Source organism: Apteryx rowi, unplaced genomic scaffold (assembly GCF_003343035.1).
Source record: "Apteryx rowi isolate R43461 unplaced genomic scaffold, aptRow1 scaffold_537, whole genome shotgun sequence".
Lineage (NCBI taxonomy): Eukaryota > Metazoa > Chordata > Aves > Apterygiformes > Apterygidae > Apteryx > Apteryx rowi.
Genome location: NW_020450802.1, coordinates 549040 through 565902, shown reverse-complemented (window position 1 = coordinate 565902; position 16863 = coordinate 549040). Strand labels below are relative to the sequence as shown.

Here is a 16863-nt window from a genome sequence, read left to right as displayed (position 1 = left end):
ATCATAGCTAACTCCAGCAATGTAATTAACACTGTGAAAAGGTATAAGCAACTGTGTGACTTATTGAAAGACTTGTACTGCATGAAGCATTGATCAGGCATATTTTGAGAATACTTAAGACTACTTTGCTCTGGTAACAGACTAGCTGCTGAAAAAGAACATACTGGTAAGAATGTGGTAACATCAAGACATCTGATAAGCTGGTATACTCGGAAGTCACATTCTTACATGTGTTTTTTTTGTTTGTTGGTTGGTTTTTTAAGACCCAAGGAGTAAGTGCTTGCTATAGCAAGACAAAAAGTTGCATTTCATTCCATAAGAAGTTTTAGGAACAGAGGTAAATGTCAATGATTTTCATTAAAATTAGAATCCAGGGAAACAGCATTTAAAGCAAAGCAACCAGGAAATATAACAGGGCCTCTGATAGGTATGGTAGTTTCTGAAAATGATACCCATTCCTGTTTAAAAAGAAACTGAAACATTCCACTCTAATAAGTAGAATATTCTGTTTACTGATTTCTGATGGCTCACATCCAGTTAGACAAAATGCCAAATATCTCTGGAAGACAGGTCAAATACTTCTTAGGGCACATACTGATGACATGAGTTACTGCCTCACTCACTCCAGAGAGACCAAAGAAAGGTAAGGGGCAGAAAAGATTCCATAAGAGGGAACCATGAAATTGGTTTGTTCCAATTTTCTTCTTGGTTTACTTCCAATATTTCTTCTTTGAAATTATTTCTCAAGTGTACTCACATGGGGTATGACTGGAGAAGAAAATAAATATGATATTTGGTTTGAGCTTCCATTTTCCATTTTCGGTTCCTGGAATGAAGATACTGCATTGCTGGTAAGAAGCTGCCAGCCACATCTGATGGAGAAGATACCTGTTGGGCAAAAAGTTTACAAGAATCGCATGCTTAATTTGTGGTGCAAGCAAAAACAATAAAATTTAGATGCCCACTAGCGCTTGTTCATTTCTGGTAAAGGAACCCAAATGAACCCAAACTTCTATAGACAGATGTGATCCAACACACTCCACAATCAGTGGATCAGTGATCAGAAGCTTAACAGAAGACCTCTAAGTGTTGGATTCAGAAGAGTTAGCCACCTCCTCAATTTGTAGATCCAAGGTTCCCCCTTTCCATCTGTACTTTTTACCAACACTGCCACTCATCTAATTCTGTGAGAACCAGTTTAGCAGTGTCAAACTGCAGAAACTTTATCCCTTGTTTTTGTAGTATTATTATACTGCCAGTTTATCTCCTTGAGACAGTTTATCCCTTGTGAACAATAGGCTTGGTATGTGGGAAACTGTAAAAAGGCTACCATTTTTGACATCTAGCCATCAGACCACCATTGATGTCACATGAAATCACATCCCGTTTCTTCATATAGAGACTCTACAATAATGAGGATGAAAAAACTTTTGTGAAAGGGCCCTAAAAGACTAACCAGACTTGTAAAAATGAGGTTAATCTCCTGCCAATAGAAGGAGCAAAGAAGAGTTGCCTACATAGAGCTAATACAGTCTCTTTCATTACCTTCTCACCCCTGAAGCTACAAAATCTGGCTATTTCAGATACGGGTCAAAAGCATTCTCAGCATGACAAACAACTTCAAGTGGCATTGAATAACAGCACACGGACTTCATGCCTCACCTCTGGAAGCTCCTCTTGGCCACAATTTCAGCGTGACTGTCATTCAGAATGTCCCCTACAGCAACATCCAAATGAGAACAATGCCAGACCATTACTGAAGAGGAGACGAACAAAGCAAACACTACAGCTAGAACAGAGTTTAACAGACAGGTCACAAGCGCCTCCAGATTTGCCAGCATTTGAAGGTTTAGCATTGATTAGGTTAGGTAAAACAGCTGGGCTATTCCAAGATACTTAGACTTTCAATCATCACAAAAGGAGGTCAAAAGTCTATACCAAAGAATACAAGTCCTCATTCCCTCAGTAAGTCAGAGACTCATTTAAATACTAAATTTTAAATCTTCTGAAATCTGAAATCCTTTGAGGTGAGTAAACACAGGTTTCCTTCGATTATCTTCCTGACACTTGTTTTTAACAGTAACTCTTGATATTCTCAGCATAAGCATGACATCCAATGATTTTCAAGTGTTTGTTAAATTTTTGGTCAAAACTTATTGTTGCACCAAAACCTACGATTTAAACTACATTTTGTGTGATACTGATTTCTATCAGGTTCATATACTGTATCTCTAAACTTCCTGGAGTGTCTGCCTGTCCCTGTACCTAAAGGAATAGGACAGAAGCTGTAAGCCAGGTGCTACTTCAAAATAAAAGGTCATGCAATAAAGATACATCTCCTCCTTAAGCCACAATTCCTGAACTTTTTAATCTTCTCCACAAGTTTTTCTAGGTCCACAATCATTCACATAGTCTCTTAAACCCCTTACCTGTTCAATAATAACCCTAGTAAGGCAAGTGGAACTAAAATAGCACCCTGCATCCAGATAAGTGGGGCTACCGATTTATATAAAGGCATCTTTTTGGTGCACTACCCATGCAGCCTACATTTTGAGGTTTCATTTAATCCCCAATCAGCTGCCAAGGAGATATTTTGGCTGCATAAGCCAATGCTGACCATCACAAATCCATATAGTTAATTTAATGCTTGTGGGAGATACCAGTGGTGGAGATTTTCTGCTTTAGAGCACGCTACTAGGTCTTTTTAAACATTAACTTTCTTTATATTTTTTCTTACTTTTTTCCAACTCTGATTAACTTAGATGTGCTACAACATCTGCAAGTTTTTCCACCCCGGTATTATCCCCTTTCTAAGGCAAAGTAAGAACCGGAGCTAGTTCAGAATTTTTTGCCATGGTAACATCAATCCTTTAATAATTCTCTCTTTCTGCCTCTCATGCTCTTGATCAAAGACAATAGTCTGTCTCTCAGTCCACTTTGTCAGGTGCAACTTAAAAGGGTTATCATCAAAGCCTCCTGAAAGCTTACATGAATTACTTTACTTTCTACTTTACTGACATGCTAAAGACTGTAAAAGATTGCTCTAAGAAACCAAGCCTCTCTAATCGGACATTATACAGCCTTTTCTTCTAGGCCTTTAATGAAAATGAATGTGCCAAACTGCTCACCAGGGTAATTCTCCAGATCACTCTTAGAGCCTTCACAATAAAATATGGCTAATGCATTTACTGCCTTCCTATCTTTTGGAAGAGTAGCCACCCCTAATGAAAAATTCTGTATTCTTGGCTTGCAAATCAACTACTTCTTCCTGGGCAACTGTTAAACCTACCTAYGGACCTGGCAATTTGCTGCATTATTTATTGCATTTACTTCTCTTTCAGTGCTTCTAAAAATACATCAGTTGAAGCTACAGAAGTACCTCACAATTTCTCACAAGGAAAAGAATATCTGCCATGTGAATTTTAGTATTTTTCTTGACGAAGACTAAATGACTTCCTCGCACTTGCATCTTCCTAGTATATTTATTGCCGATATACATTCATGCAATATATTGACTTCTAATATCCACTTTGTTACAAAGCACCAAAGCTTTTCTAAATAAAAAAGCCCTCCAACACTATCACATATATTTTCATCACTGCAATTTACTAAAATTTCCCACAGTAGCACAATACTATGAATCTTCATATAACAATATGAATATCTCAGTCACATCTAATATGTGATGGATATTTTCAGTATAAAAAGCTTTGCATGTTTTCTAACAGATAGCTTCACTAACATCACCAACCAAAGATTATCCAAGTTTAATTTAAAAATAAATGAATGTAACATAATTGAAAAAATTTTTTTTAAGTTTATGACCACTGAAGACATAATAGAGAGGAGGACATAACAGAGAGAAGAACTAGTTCTTTTCTGGATAAATTTCTTCTCTGATTCTTAATACTCAGATTTCAAATAGTGCAACAGTTCAATCTCCATTTTCCTAAATCAGCCAGGAAAATGTCTGTACTACTACTGTTCTAAGATGGCTTAGTTGCAAGAAACATCCATAGAAATCTAAGAAACAAGATTTATTTTCTTCTCTTTTGCTCTGCAAATTCATTTGGATATTAAGTACATTATACGAAACACAAAACAGCTTGTCACTGACGTGCAAAATCAATTCTCCATCTTGCTCTATTTCTCCTCTGAACTCTAAGGAAGGTAGAAAGCCCAGTATCAACATATTCATGAATATTTTTCCTCCTAGTCACTTTTCAACATGAATTACTATGGCTTCTCCTCTCTCTAAGGAGCTGAAACAGGTACAATCTGACTTAAAAAAAAAAAAAAAAAATGCAGAGCAAAGAAAGTCCTATAATAAATAGTAAGAATCGATAGCTGTGGAAAGTTACATATCTATCTCATATACTTATTATACAAATACTTGTATTACCTAACTTCAGAATATATGGCAAAAGACCCTACTACCACCTTTCTAGTATCACCCCTACACTAACATTATGGTAGTATATTCTGCACCAGACTACAATAAAACTAGAGCAGAAGAGGTGACTAAGCGCAATTATTTTGGTTATGTTTGTTTTGCTTTTATCTAGGAAACAYGTGGGTATGCAGACTCAGGGTCTAAATTACATGTTTCCACATATAAAAAGTTTATTTACCTTTAAGGCAGCAAGTGTAGCAAACAGAGGAGCCATTTTGGCTGCCTAAGATGCTCTTTACTTGCCAGGTGTGAGGTTTGCCTTACACTTTTGGCTTCCCTCTAAAAGACTGAACTCAATGCCATGGACATTATTAATCGATTCTATGACATCAGCAAGAAAGAAGCTAGAATAAGTATTCAGTTCTTGGATTTTCCACCATGCTTACCTGTTTTTCTCATTTTGTTTTGACCGATACATTTTGTTCCAGTCCCCATAGCAACAACTTCCTTGTTTACTAAAAAAGGAAACAACATTAACTGAACAAACTATCACCAGAAGCATCACACTCATACAGCCATTTTGGTAAGAAAGCACATAGAATATCGCGTAGGAGGCAAGGTACAGTGAGACAGGCAATGAGACACGTTCCAGACGGAAGACATAGTATCAGTTGGAGAATTGAACATAGTGGGTACAGCAACAGTGCTAAGGATAGTCTAACTTTCCCCAGCAGGAATCCTAACACAGGCATCATATGCCAGGCAGCTAGTGAACACTGACAGAGGATTCCTCAAAGATGTAAAACAGCAGGAAAACAGCACAGGATAAAATCTGCATGACAATATGGAAACACCAATTAGGCAAAAGGAAAAGGAGGGGAAAATTAACACAAACACACAATGCTCTAATGTAGTCTGTTAAAGGCAACTGAACTGAGAGCTTTCTAGGATTCTAATGAATAACATCTGAACACGCTTTTGCAGGGCTTTACATTAGGAATTCAGGTCCTGCCTAGGCTTTCATCTCTTACTGAGCAGCCAAATGCAAGCTTTTACCTTCTTAGTTAGAGCCTGGGAAGAGAAGGATTTTACTATAGCCATCTTTTTTCAGACAGAAACTACAAAAAGCTCTTATGACCACAGACTGCAAATTATTTGGGAAAGGAGAGAAATAAGACAGGAGGGATTTTTATTTTTTTTAAAGGCATCTTGGGGGGGGGGGGGAAATGTGAGTCAGGGAGAGACCCCCTACCGACAAAATACAACTCCTCTTACCCTGTGGGATCCCTGGACTAGCATGAACCTCTCTTTGAGTTGCTGACTCCACTTTCACAACAGCTGCCAGTAAAGTCCATTCCCTGTTTGGATCTGGTTTCCCCTGCTTAGGAAGTCTGGTACTATAATGTATGTAACACAGCTCAGCAATTTCATCAGCTGACCACATCACTCCTGGTGCAAGGGCAGCTTTGGAACATAATTGAATGCCATTACCACACGGATTAACATCCCCAGTCCCTTCCATCCCTACCACCCTGTTCTGCATGACACATTCCTGTACCAGATCCCAATATCCAAGGCCCACTTGCATCATCTCTTTCAGGATTATTTATCAGAACTATGTCATATGCACGAAAAAGTCTTAATTTTTTCCCCGAATCACTAGAAGAAGCAACAATGYTGGAGCCTGCGCAGGCCAGCAGCGGACGGGCTCGCTGTGCCCCGCAGGGTCCCACCACATACCACTGMCCCGCACAGCCCCGCTGCGAAGGGGGCCTGGGMTGCCTGGCGTCATCGGGGCCTCCGGGCCGCCGCCGCCTCGGTCGCCCCTCCCCGCGGGCCGCCCCCCCCGCCCTTCGCGGCGCCCTGGCACGGGCCCCTACCCCCTGCTAACGGCGCCCCGTGCCTCGGCCGGCCGCGCCGGAAGCGCCGCGGGCCACCCCGCTCGGCGCGCAGGCGCCGCCCGGCAGCCCCCGCGCGCCCGGTGTGGTAGCTCTCGCGCAGGCGCACAGAGACACGGACACAAGCGGGCGGCAGAGCGCGCTGCGTTTATTCACGGCCGTCACACAGAGGTGCCCTCGGCAGGCGGGTCGCGAGGCGCCTCCCTCTTGGTGTCCTCCGGCTTCATGGCGGGGAAGAGCAGCACCTCCTGCGAAGAGGGACACTGTCAGCGGGCACCAGATCCACCCCACCGCCCTCAGGGCCCAGGGAGCAAGCGCCCCGAGGGGGGGGGCATGCTCCACCGTGCAGAGCACGGCCACAGGGTAGAGGACAACTACTGCAGAGAGCTCAACTCATGCTTAATGTACCCAGTGAGGTACGTGCCTGCCAACCACATGGCAGCTGTAGAATCTGGTGATAGTTCTCAACAAGTGCAACAAATAAAAGCTTTTCTGAGGTGGAACTCTTAGCCTTAAAAAAAWTTCGAACAGCTATATTATCTGTTACTTTTGTTTTGTTAGATGAGGCCTACTTTGCAGAATCTCATTCCGGTTCTCTGACAAAACCATCAGTAGGTGCTGCCATTTCTAACATTTACCTTGATGTTATTGGAATCTGTAAGGAACATGGTGAGGCGATCAATCCCCATGCCCCAGCCAGCTGTAGGGGGAAGACCATACTCCAGTGCGACGCAAAAGTTCTCATCAATAAACATGGCTTCATCATCACCTGCAGCTTTAGCCTAAATAAGAAAATAAGCAGTTTAAAAGGGTTCATACAGAGCTAGAAATACTACTTCTACTAACGCCTACCAAAAAAGGATGAACATTTATTCTTGTAGGAGCCAGGTAACTGATAAAAGCAAGGCTCTTCTATATAGCCACATAAGCAGATAACAGATTAAACAATCTCACCACCTGGAGAATTCTGGAGGCCACTTGTATGGGTGCTTCCAACACTAAATCTAGGTTGGCAAACCCTCTTCTTGCTCTCTATCTGATCTGCAGTTTTCCACATGTTCTACTGAAACTTTCCCATCTATGCCTGCTATGTCGATTCCTTTCTGATCTAGGAGTTTGCTTTCTAGACAAAGGTCCAACCCCTTCACTTTGGTAAAAGCTATCTGTAGGGCCATGTCTGTCTTTGGACTTCAACCACCTGTGTGGCAACAGACCACAGTGGAAGTAAATACATTGCTTTCAAAGGCTTTTGAGGTTCTTTATCGCCTGCAATCCTTCTCCCTTAACATTTACAGAAACAAATATGGACCAAATCATGTGAATCATCAGTAATTGCTCCATGAAACAAAGTTTTGGCATCTTTTTTCCTCAAGTAAAAAGATTTGGAAAAGCAATACTGAGATGGTAACTCATACTTCTTACATAATTTGACAGTGACAGCCTCCAAATGGTGAAAGTGATAGTAATAAAAATACAGACAAGCCAACTCTCTCAAATTTAGAAAGCGTCAAGTGTAAGTGTTGAAACTGCAAAACATTTTGGCTCAGGCAGTTTCAATAAAGACTGTTAAATAAAGACATTTTTCTGCCTGAGTCTGAAATATTGAAATGTGAACTGCCACCATTCATCTCAGTTTCCAACTTAACATTAATTTTTCAGGCAAATTTTCAATCAATACCCATAATCACATATCTGCAAACACTGGCCAGAAGCTTGTAAGAAAACGGCAGCAAACATATATATAAAAATATATATGTACACACATGCACACAGACCAAAGGGGAAAGATATCTAAAATATTATTTCATGCTGACTTAACATTTTGAAGTTTCCTAACATGTGAATTAGTTAACATACCTATATTTTCCTGATTTAGACCACCGTTTAATCCTCTCAGATAGTGTGAAGCCATATTTAGATTAGAAAGAACAGGTACTCTGTTTCTGCAGATGGCATCATCTAACCTCCATTAAATGAGTGTGCGTGCATGTATACATAACTAATATAACAAAATTAGTTTGAGTCCCTCCTTTCTTAGGCTTACCTACAGAAACCTAGTCATATAAATTTGCAGGCTGAATAATTTCCARAGAGTCTGCAGGTCTATTCTGTGAGCCACTTTAAAATAATAATAGCTCAGTTCTGGAAATTAGATTATTTTTTATGCATCATTAAAACTCTCACTGGACACAGAAATTCATTTAATAAGCTAGAAGAGTATAATGTTGTATGATTACATAATAGCTTAATTGCAGAAAAATAACTCACTGTCAACCTGAAGAGGACAGGAAACATTTTGCACATCTGATTTTTTTCGGATTGGCACTTCAGGTAGAATAAAAGGAGGAAATATTCGAAAACATAGTATCCCTACTAAAAAACTAACCAACCATGGAGTTTAGACTTGTTTACCTCAGAGAAATTCTTTCAAAAGGAATTAACTTTTAAAACCTAGTAAAGTTTTAATGACAGGCTTTCACTTAAGTGAGAAACACTTGCTCAAATTATTAACAGCCCTTTTCAGCAGTAGGGACTAACAACAGATGTGGAATAGACACAGGAAATATTATTTGCTTATGTGCCTAAATTGTTGATTCACTATCATCCACACACCCTACCTTGGCTTGATCCTCAAAAAGCTGCCGCTGCCGAAAAGGATCATTCAGTTCTGTGTACGCATTGCACACTTCCTTCTTCATCACAAAGAGTTCAAAGCGTTCTGTCAGTCCTGGATGAGAGCGATGCCTATATCAAGAAGACAAATCAACCACACCTTAAAATGAACAGCTTTACAGAAGCAAAAGAGAGCATACATTACTTCATGAAGATGGCCCACACTGGCAGTAACAGCTGTCAGCACTTCCCACTACTGAGCATCGGTGCACTTCTCTGGAAGATGGGTTTCACAGCTAAGGAACCAATATCTATCTGGGTTGGTGGCAGAACTCACAAACCATTATACAACATCAAAACCTCCATTTTCACATATGGGACCTTTTTTATAAAGTAGGAATAGAGGGGTTAAAGTGAGTTACATCATGACTGTGTCTGATACTTACCATTTGGCTAGAGGACTCATGATCTGTGGGTGGTCACAGATGAATGTTGGGTTGATACAAGTGACTTCCAGAAATTCACCAACTAACTGGGAAGACAAAACAGAACAGATAGGTAGAGTACAATGACACTTTAGTAGCATCGCCCACCCCAAACATCCTACTTCCCTCCCTTCGGTACTGAAGAAGGTACTGTAGAAGTGAAATGTTTCCCAACTAATAATGCCTAATCATGATAATATCTTCATTAACAGAGAACGTGTGTCCAAGTTGGACAAGAAAAGTGACATAGCGCACACTGTATATAAAAAAAAAAGTAATTTAATTTTTAATTTGGACATTGTGACAGAGTCAACAGAGAAAGCAGCAAAAACCCAGCTATCAGGCAATATTTGGGGTCGAAAGAAAAAGACTTAATGCAGTTGATCTGAGTATTAAGTGGTAAGCCTACCAGTTCGATAAGGTACATACAAATGCACAGATCTCACTGACAAAACTGACGTGAGATAAATAGATCCATCTTAGGCACAAGAGACTATTTATCAAACTAAAATCCTCTAGGGCTGGCATTAAGCATGCATCAGTACATATCACTACATTCTGCTGTAGACAACAGGGAAAAGATTTTGACATAGCAAGTTTTCTCCCTTTGATACAGAAAGAGTTTAACTGTATTTCAGTGCAGTTTCCCACATACAGCTAAGCTTTTGCTCTGTATGAACTTTAGTCATACAGATAGATCCCCAAACACCTTAAGATTATGAAAACACCACCTTTACTTACCTTGTCAAGAAGCCTGGCTGTTGTCCTGGGGGGTGGGCACTCAACATTTCTCTCCATGCAAAGGTCATCAAAGAACCTGCGAGTTTCTGGAATTGTTGTAAACAGAAATTAGAAAAGCCACCCAGACAGCCATGTCTTTTATTTCTGCATCCTTCAACACATCTTAGAGTGACTCTGAAGATTTTAACAGTATACACTGTGGAAAACGTTAATTCAAGTATCAGTTTCAATCTAGAAAAGGGGTGTTTGTTTCTATCAATTTACACTAAAATATAAGTTATTTCAGAGAGTTGTGCAACAGTTATACATAATCCCACATCATGACTGCTAGAGTTTATTAGCACAAAATCACTAAAAAGCATATGAACGTGTTCCCTTACGGCTCTAGATTCCAGGGATAAAATAGGAGATACACACATTTTGAAGAAAGACCAAAATAATCCTATCCTGCAATCACAGGCACGGAGACTAAGCTGCACTAAGGACAGAAGAAATGAGAAATAAAAAACTGAGTCTCTTCAGCAAGAGCTCCACAAATGTCATCTCCTGGGTAACTACAACAGCATCATTTATACTCAAGAAAGGGAGAAGCAAAAGAGTCAGATCTTGCCAAAGACTACAAAGCACAAAGACTTCTTTCTGGAATCCCAGATAACAGACAGAATCAGCAAAAAGCAAACTCATGTATTACCACCACCTCAAAAGAATAGCTGACAGACTGCAGATGGAGAACCTGAGGTATTTACCCTCCTCATGTTAAGGAGGAATTAAAGCATCTTCATTCTCAGCATCTAACCTTCAGTTTCAAAACAATCAGCTGATGGAAATTTCACTCCCAGGACCTTTTCCAGTTCATACACCATGCTAATGCGCCGAAAAGGAGGAGTAAAATCTATCTCGTAGGTCTGTCCATCTTGACCATCTGGATGATAAGCAATCTTGTAACTTCCAGTAACATGCTTCACCATCCCTACAAGAGGAAACTGAAGTTTAGAAAACAACATCAAGCCACATAACATGCAATTCCTCTTGAAGATTCTTACTCTTTTTTTTTTTGTTTGTTTKTTTTACTTAATATTGCATACATCACCTGAAAGCAACTTCTCTGTAATTTCCATCAGGTCATGGTAGTCCGCATAAGCCATATAGAATTCACAAGTTGTGAACTCAGGATTGTGAGTCAAATCAATTCCTTCATTGCGGAACTGACGCCCAATTTCGTATACTCTGTCCATGCCTCCAACCACCAACATCTAAACAAAAGGAAATTCTAGTAAAAACACTAACTTTTTCAAAAGAATGAAAGAAAGCTCAGCAAGTATAACTGTCAACATAGACAACAAGACCTAGTGATTCTCATTCAAGACACATTTTGTTTTCTCCAATACAATGAGTCAACTATTCTTCAAAAATAATCCTCACTTCAGTTATATTTACTTTTTTAKAATGAGGAAGAACAGCTTGGAGAATATAGAGTTTGGCCATGAGGGGCTTGTATTTTACCTTATGATAAAGCTCTGGAGCAATTCTCATATATAAATTCATATCCAGCTCATTGTGGTATGTGATGAAAGGTTTAGCCACAGCCCCACCTGGAATTACATTCATCATAGGAGTTTCAATCTGAAAAATAGTAACAACAAAAATGAATGTAACACTGGCATAAGTATTACCAGGTTCCTAACTCAAGTGCATGCTCTGCTTTAGTCCTTAGGGTATTTCCGTTTCCACAGCAGAACTCTAAAACGAACAACAAACCACAGCTGGCTTTGATGAAAAAAAATCTCTGTATTTCATTTATTATTTGACATTCCAGTAAATGAAAACAGTTCTGAAATAAAGGGCATTCCTCCCATGCAGTCAATAAAGACAGGCTGCTTAAGCTATTTGTTGCTATCAAGAATCATTCATACTTATTATAAATGTGAATCTGTTGGGCAATAAGCCAGGACCCGGACTGTGGCATTGTCACAAAATCATCTATCTGTATTGCAGAAAATCGACTTGGTAAGATAGAGAGCTCTTTCATAAGACTTACAAGAAATACCAAACTTTCTTAGTATCTTTTCCAAATCATTGCTCACATTGTAAATTCTTTAGGATAGTCTCAACAAAAAAAATGGTAACACTGAAAGAAATGAAATGCTGTGGCTACTGCAAACTTTGCAAAACCTGAGCAACTTAAATAATACTGTTTTTGTAACAAAAAGTAATAAAAAATTAAGACTAAGGTCTTTAAATGTGGAGCATTCAAAAATATTTGGGGGAGAGGGGAATGTAGGCATACAAGAACATGTTCACTTCACATAAAAACAAGCATTTGCTTATTTTGTATGTATATATACACACACACACATATATATATACACACACACACACACACATATGGAATTCCAGAGCCCAACTGAATTAATTTATGAAAAGATATGCAAATTCAAGTTAAAAAAAAAAAATCATTTTACTGCAGGCTGCAGCTCCAGAAAAATTGTTACAAATTTACTTTCACRCAAACTGCGTTTCCTTATCTGTTTAAAAGATGTGCAGTTATGGCTCAGGCAATATACACTATCAACTACACGAGAAACAGCCTTGAGGCCAGTATCAAATACAGACTAAAATCCCCAGGGCAAGAACCACCTGCCAGGCACACAGACAAAATAAAGAGAAAGCAGCTATGAATGATGGAAAAAATGGAGCAGCAGAATGATTTACGACGCAAACCTTGGGTGATGATCTACTCTACTGAAGAGGGCTGGTGGAGGTGGTCAAACAGAACAACCATCTGCTCCTTTCCTCTGCCCAAGTGAGGACAATTTTCTAATTGATTCTGCAGCAGATGCCTGTTTTAAACTGCTGTGCTGACAAACCAGCTTGGCTTTCACCACCATTAGCACAAAGAACTTCAGGCTGCCTGTCCTTACATTTGAAATGCCTCTTGGCATCAACCAGAATTAATCTTCTGTTACTAACCCAGGATCATGAAAACAAATATTTCACAATTCACAACAGAACTACTTAAAGTGGTGCAGAATAGGAAGCCTTCTATGAATTAGGAGGAGACTCAGGACTCCTGTGAAAGAACAAAGGTCAGGACAAAAACAGAAGTCAATGAGTGATAAAACAAGAACAAGAGCAAATCTAGACCTTGAGAAAGAGGAGAAACTTTGTAGAATATGAATTAATATAGCTCCCTGAAAAAGTATTTTGAATTACTGTGATTCTCCAGACAGATCCACACTGTATAACAAGCTGAACTGTAGAGAACAAAAAGCAGTCAGCATCCCGGACAGTGCTGGAATCAGAAACTGAGTTTAACTCATGAGCAAGGAGCTGATACCAAACTAATGAGCCCTGACAATAAGCTGAAGAGCACAGTATCATACCTATTATGATTTAGCTATATTTTTTCCAATCCAAGCTAGTATCTGTCTCTGCCATGACACTATACCATGCTATGTGGAACACTGGTATGATTCAGCAGTGGCTCATGTATCTTCCAATTGCACTCTGCCGTACGATAGGCCATTCCCCAATTCCTCTGCCTTGTATTTTATTCCCAACATGCTCACCAGGCATAAGTAACTTACTCCACTATTCCAATGGCAAGTTCACACTTCATATAAACCGAAAAGGACTCTAACGGTTCCTCTGGATCAAGTTATAACTGGAGCAGTAAAATCTTTAAGTACTAGATTAAGACTGTTTTGAAAAAGTAAACAACCAAAGAAACCTATTAAAGTCAATCCATATAAGACAGTAAAGACACTGCACAGATTTGGACTGCTACATCCTCTCACTGCTTTCAAACAACTCCACTGGCAGTTTCTGCAGATTCAGTTGGTAAACACTTGTAAACAAACTACATTACAGTTAGCAAACAGATCATAACATAAAGCTCAATGAAGAATTTGGATGCAACAGAGCACAGCTGGTATTTTTTTCTAATATACTACTCTCCAATAGATCTTAAGATAGAATCAATTTTACTTGCATGAAATAATACCTGCATTTACCTCCAGAAGCAAAATGCAGTTTCAAAGATGTTATTTTACACCTTAAATTATTGAAATAAGGAACGGGCTTCAAYAGTTTAAAGTGCTACCTTGATAAAAGTTCTCTGAATCACATACTAACACCTCAGGAATAGTCTTAACTCTAAAAGGAGAACAAAGGAATAGTTCCTGTTGTGTAAAACCGGTAAAATATGCCGCACTGAGGTCATTATTCTCACTTCTGTACACATTTTGCGTATGAGCCTGAATATGAGGTAGCTTTGAAGCTGAGAGCTCCAAAAATATCTGGTAGATGGAGAGAAACAAACCATGAAGCCTTACCTCAAGAAAGCCCAACTCATCTAGAAAGCTCCGAATATATGTAATGATCTTTGCACGGGTTATGAATTTCTGCCTCACATAATCATTAAGAATTAAATCCAAGTATCTCTGACGATACCTAGTTTCCTGAAAAGAATAAATACTTTTAGAAAAACCTAAACAAAATGTATTGCCAAAGGAAAAAAAACAAAAAAAAAMCCCAAGAACAAAGCAAGACTAATGCACTGATACCATCAGCAGATACAAAAGGTCATCCCCTTCAGACCTTCTCTCAAAGAGCCTCCAAGAGCAATAGGTGTGACAGCTACCTTATCTTTGAGGCCAAAGTGAAGATGAGGCAACATGTGCAGGCATGGAGACAACAAAGTTATTTCATAAGGAATAATACTCAGTTCCCCTTTCTTTGTTTTCCCAGGATTCCCCTGTACACCAATAATGTCCCCACGACGCAGCTTGTTGTTAATACGGAAGTATTCTTCCTCCGACTTGTAGAGCCTGTAATTACAGTAACAATTTAAGCAGCTTTGTTTGCAGTTCAACTTTCCACACTGTCCTGCAAGTCTCTCCCCAGACCAAATCCTTTAACAAATATCTAAGAGGGATGCCAACCACAACATCCTAATACAACACTACCTGGCTGCCTATGCCAATCCTTAGCTGACCAACCTAGCTAAAGAGTTGAAGGAACAGGATGCCCAAATGCAGATCTCCAGGCCCAAGAGCATCATTTGGCTTAGAATGATAGTAGGAATAATTCTACTTACCTGGAATTTGCCATGACCTGCAACTTGACTCCTTCGCCTCGAAGATCATAGAAGATCAGTTTCCCTCCAGAGGCACGCTTTGCGTGGATTCGACCTAAATACCAAAAGTATACAAGACATCAGGAAATGTGTCCCTAACAGAAAGCATACAGGGCAAAAGCCACGGTATTGTCATTTGGACAAAGGATCGTCAGCTCTGAACTGATCACTAACTGTCAAAGAGAAGCAGTTAAAGCCTCAAAATTAATACCACTGCACAAAAGGTCATATGAACATTGGGTCCTGGAGCCCGAATCATAATCTGATCTCCCRCTTGTCAGGGATGTTGTAATACTCCACTCAGTCTGAAAGGTCCTGTCTTGAATAGTCAAACACTGCTACAGACTTAGCTTCATGACTGAGTTACAAGGCATCAGCAGAATTGGAAAACAGACCACTCCATCTCTAAAAGCAGCTAGCACTTGGCTTTACAAAGCAACAGACCATCCTTCCATATCCCAGAATAACCTTTACCTGCCACTCTCACTGTAACGTCAGTCAGGTGATCTCCTGGCTGCAGGTGACTGTACTTCTCTATAAAATCTGAGAGAGATAAGTCTACATGGAATTTGTGGGGGTAAGGATCTTCATCGGTGCCCTTCAGCTGCTGGACTGCATGGCTACGGATCTTGTAATATTGCTGTCACCAAAAACAAACAAAACCAAAGGATTTTGTTAGAGACTGAAAACATGTTGCAAGTTAAAAATTAAAACACAGCTGTCCCAATTTAGGAAGATGGAGGTCTCTCCCCTTTTAACCCTTTAGTTCAATTTGACTAAAAATCAAATGTAAGTCAGTAACATTTATTCTCAGAGTAGTAATAAGCAGGGGGCCAGATGCTCACATTTGGATCCAAGCTTTCCTCATCAGTGCCAATGTTATTCTCAGAGTCAGGAGACAAGGAAGACTTATCTGAATGCTTTTCATTTTGCTCTTTCTGCTTTGCCTCTTTTTCAGCTATTTTTCTCTCTGCCTTTAAACGTCTCTTCAGCTCACTGCAAAAAAAGGAGGAAACCAGATGCAGCAGATAATTTTGAGACTTCTAAATGGAAACACTTGACAGGATTCTGCCAAAAGCTCAGCGTATATGTAACCCTGTTGTTACTCTACCCAAAAGCCAAAATAATATTTAAGTACGTCTTCTCCTTAAATACAATAAATAAAGCCTTTGATCCCCTAGGATCAAAATAAAATCTTCCATCCCCTAGGAGAGATAAACACTCAGGGAAAGCTAAAACCAAACACTGTGGAAACATGCCTTGGGGAGGCGTGCCTGTGTGCCCACAGATCCTCTGCAGCCCCCTTTAAGCATTAGGGCCCTACAGCCCCGCGTAGCAAGCCGCTGAGATCAGGCAAGCTTCCCAGGAGAGGAGACAGGCGCTGCTCAGGGTCCCCGAGGCGGCCTCGCGGCCCGGCCCGGCCCGGCCTAGGCGGCCCGCGGGAGCCCCGAGGCTGATCCCGCCGACCCCGGCCTCGTGAGGAAAGAGGCGGGCCGGGCCCAGACCGCGAAGCACCGACCTGCTCTGGCCATGAAGTGCCCGCGGCGCGGCCCTCCAGGCGCGGCCCAGCAGCCGCGCGGCGGCGGGGCCCAGCAT

At 40.3% G+C, this 16863-nt stretch overlaps 2 protein-coding genes across 25 annotated transcripts in view; both read right to left on the bottom strand.

Moving 5' to 3' along the window:
• ADAT1 (adenosine deaminase, tRNA specific 1) overlaps positions 1-6501 on the bottom strand; it is a 29203-nt gene extending 22702 nt beyond the window's left edge. For 5 of the 24 annotated variants that reach the window (XR_003255937.1, XR_003255936.1, XR_003255938.1 and 2 more), the window contains exons 1-4: positions 5669-6203; positions 4840-4908; positions 1663-1789; positions 758-888 (exon numbers count right to left, since the gene is read on the bottom strand). Coding sequence is in view for 13 of the 24 variants with exons in the window: in XM_026081093.1 (XP_025936878.1) it covers positions 758-888; positions 1663-1789; positions 4840-4908; positions 5669-5984 (643 nt within the window). In the remaining 11 variants the exon portion in view is untranslated. Of the gene's footprint in view, positions 1-757; positions 889-1662; positions 1790-4839; positions 4909-5668; positions 6204-6273; positions 6332-6412 lie in introns of those variants that run through there. The other 19 variants (XR_003255935.1, XM_026081099.1, XM_026081094.1 and 16 more) reach the window with 12 other exon arrangements.
• Positions 6420-16863, bottom strand: KARS (lysyl-tRNA synthetase). Its single transcript, XM_026081103.1, has 14 exons — positions 16787-16863; positions 16113-16263; positions 15742-15907; positions 15229-15322; positions 14773-14959; positions 14465-14590; positions 11634-11753; positions 11221-11383; positions 10927-11100; positions 10131-10216; positions 9351-9436; positions 8910-9036; positions 6930-7073; positions 6420-6539 (listed from the first exon to the last, which is right to left on the bottom strand). The coding sequence occupies exons 1-14, from the start codon at positions 16861-16863 to the stop codon at positions 6453-6455; spliced, it is 1788 nt and encodes a 595-aa protein (XP_025936888.1). The 3' UTR covers positions 6420-6452.

Excerpts from the sequence above, each read along its gene's own strand:
- KARS (XM_026081103.1), bottom strand. The coding sequence starts at position 16,863 with ATGCTGGGCCCCGCCGCCGCGCGGCTGCTGGGCCGCGCCTGGAGGGCC. Across the intron at positions 14,960-15,228 it reads CAGGTCATGGCAAATTCCAG|GCTCTACAAGTCGGAGGAAG; the intron begins GTAAGTAGAATT and ends CTGTAATTACAG. Across the intron at positions 10,217-10,926 it reads TGATTGTTTTGAAACTGAAG|AAACTCGCAGGTTCTTTGAT; the intron begins GTTAGATGCTGA and ends CAACAATTCCAG.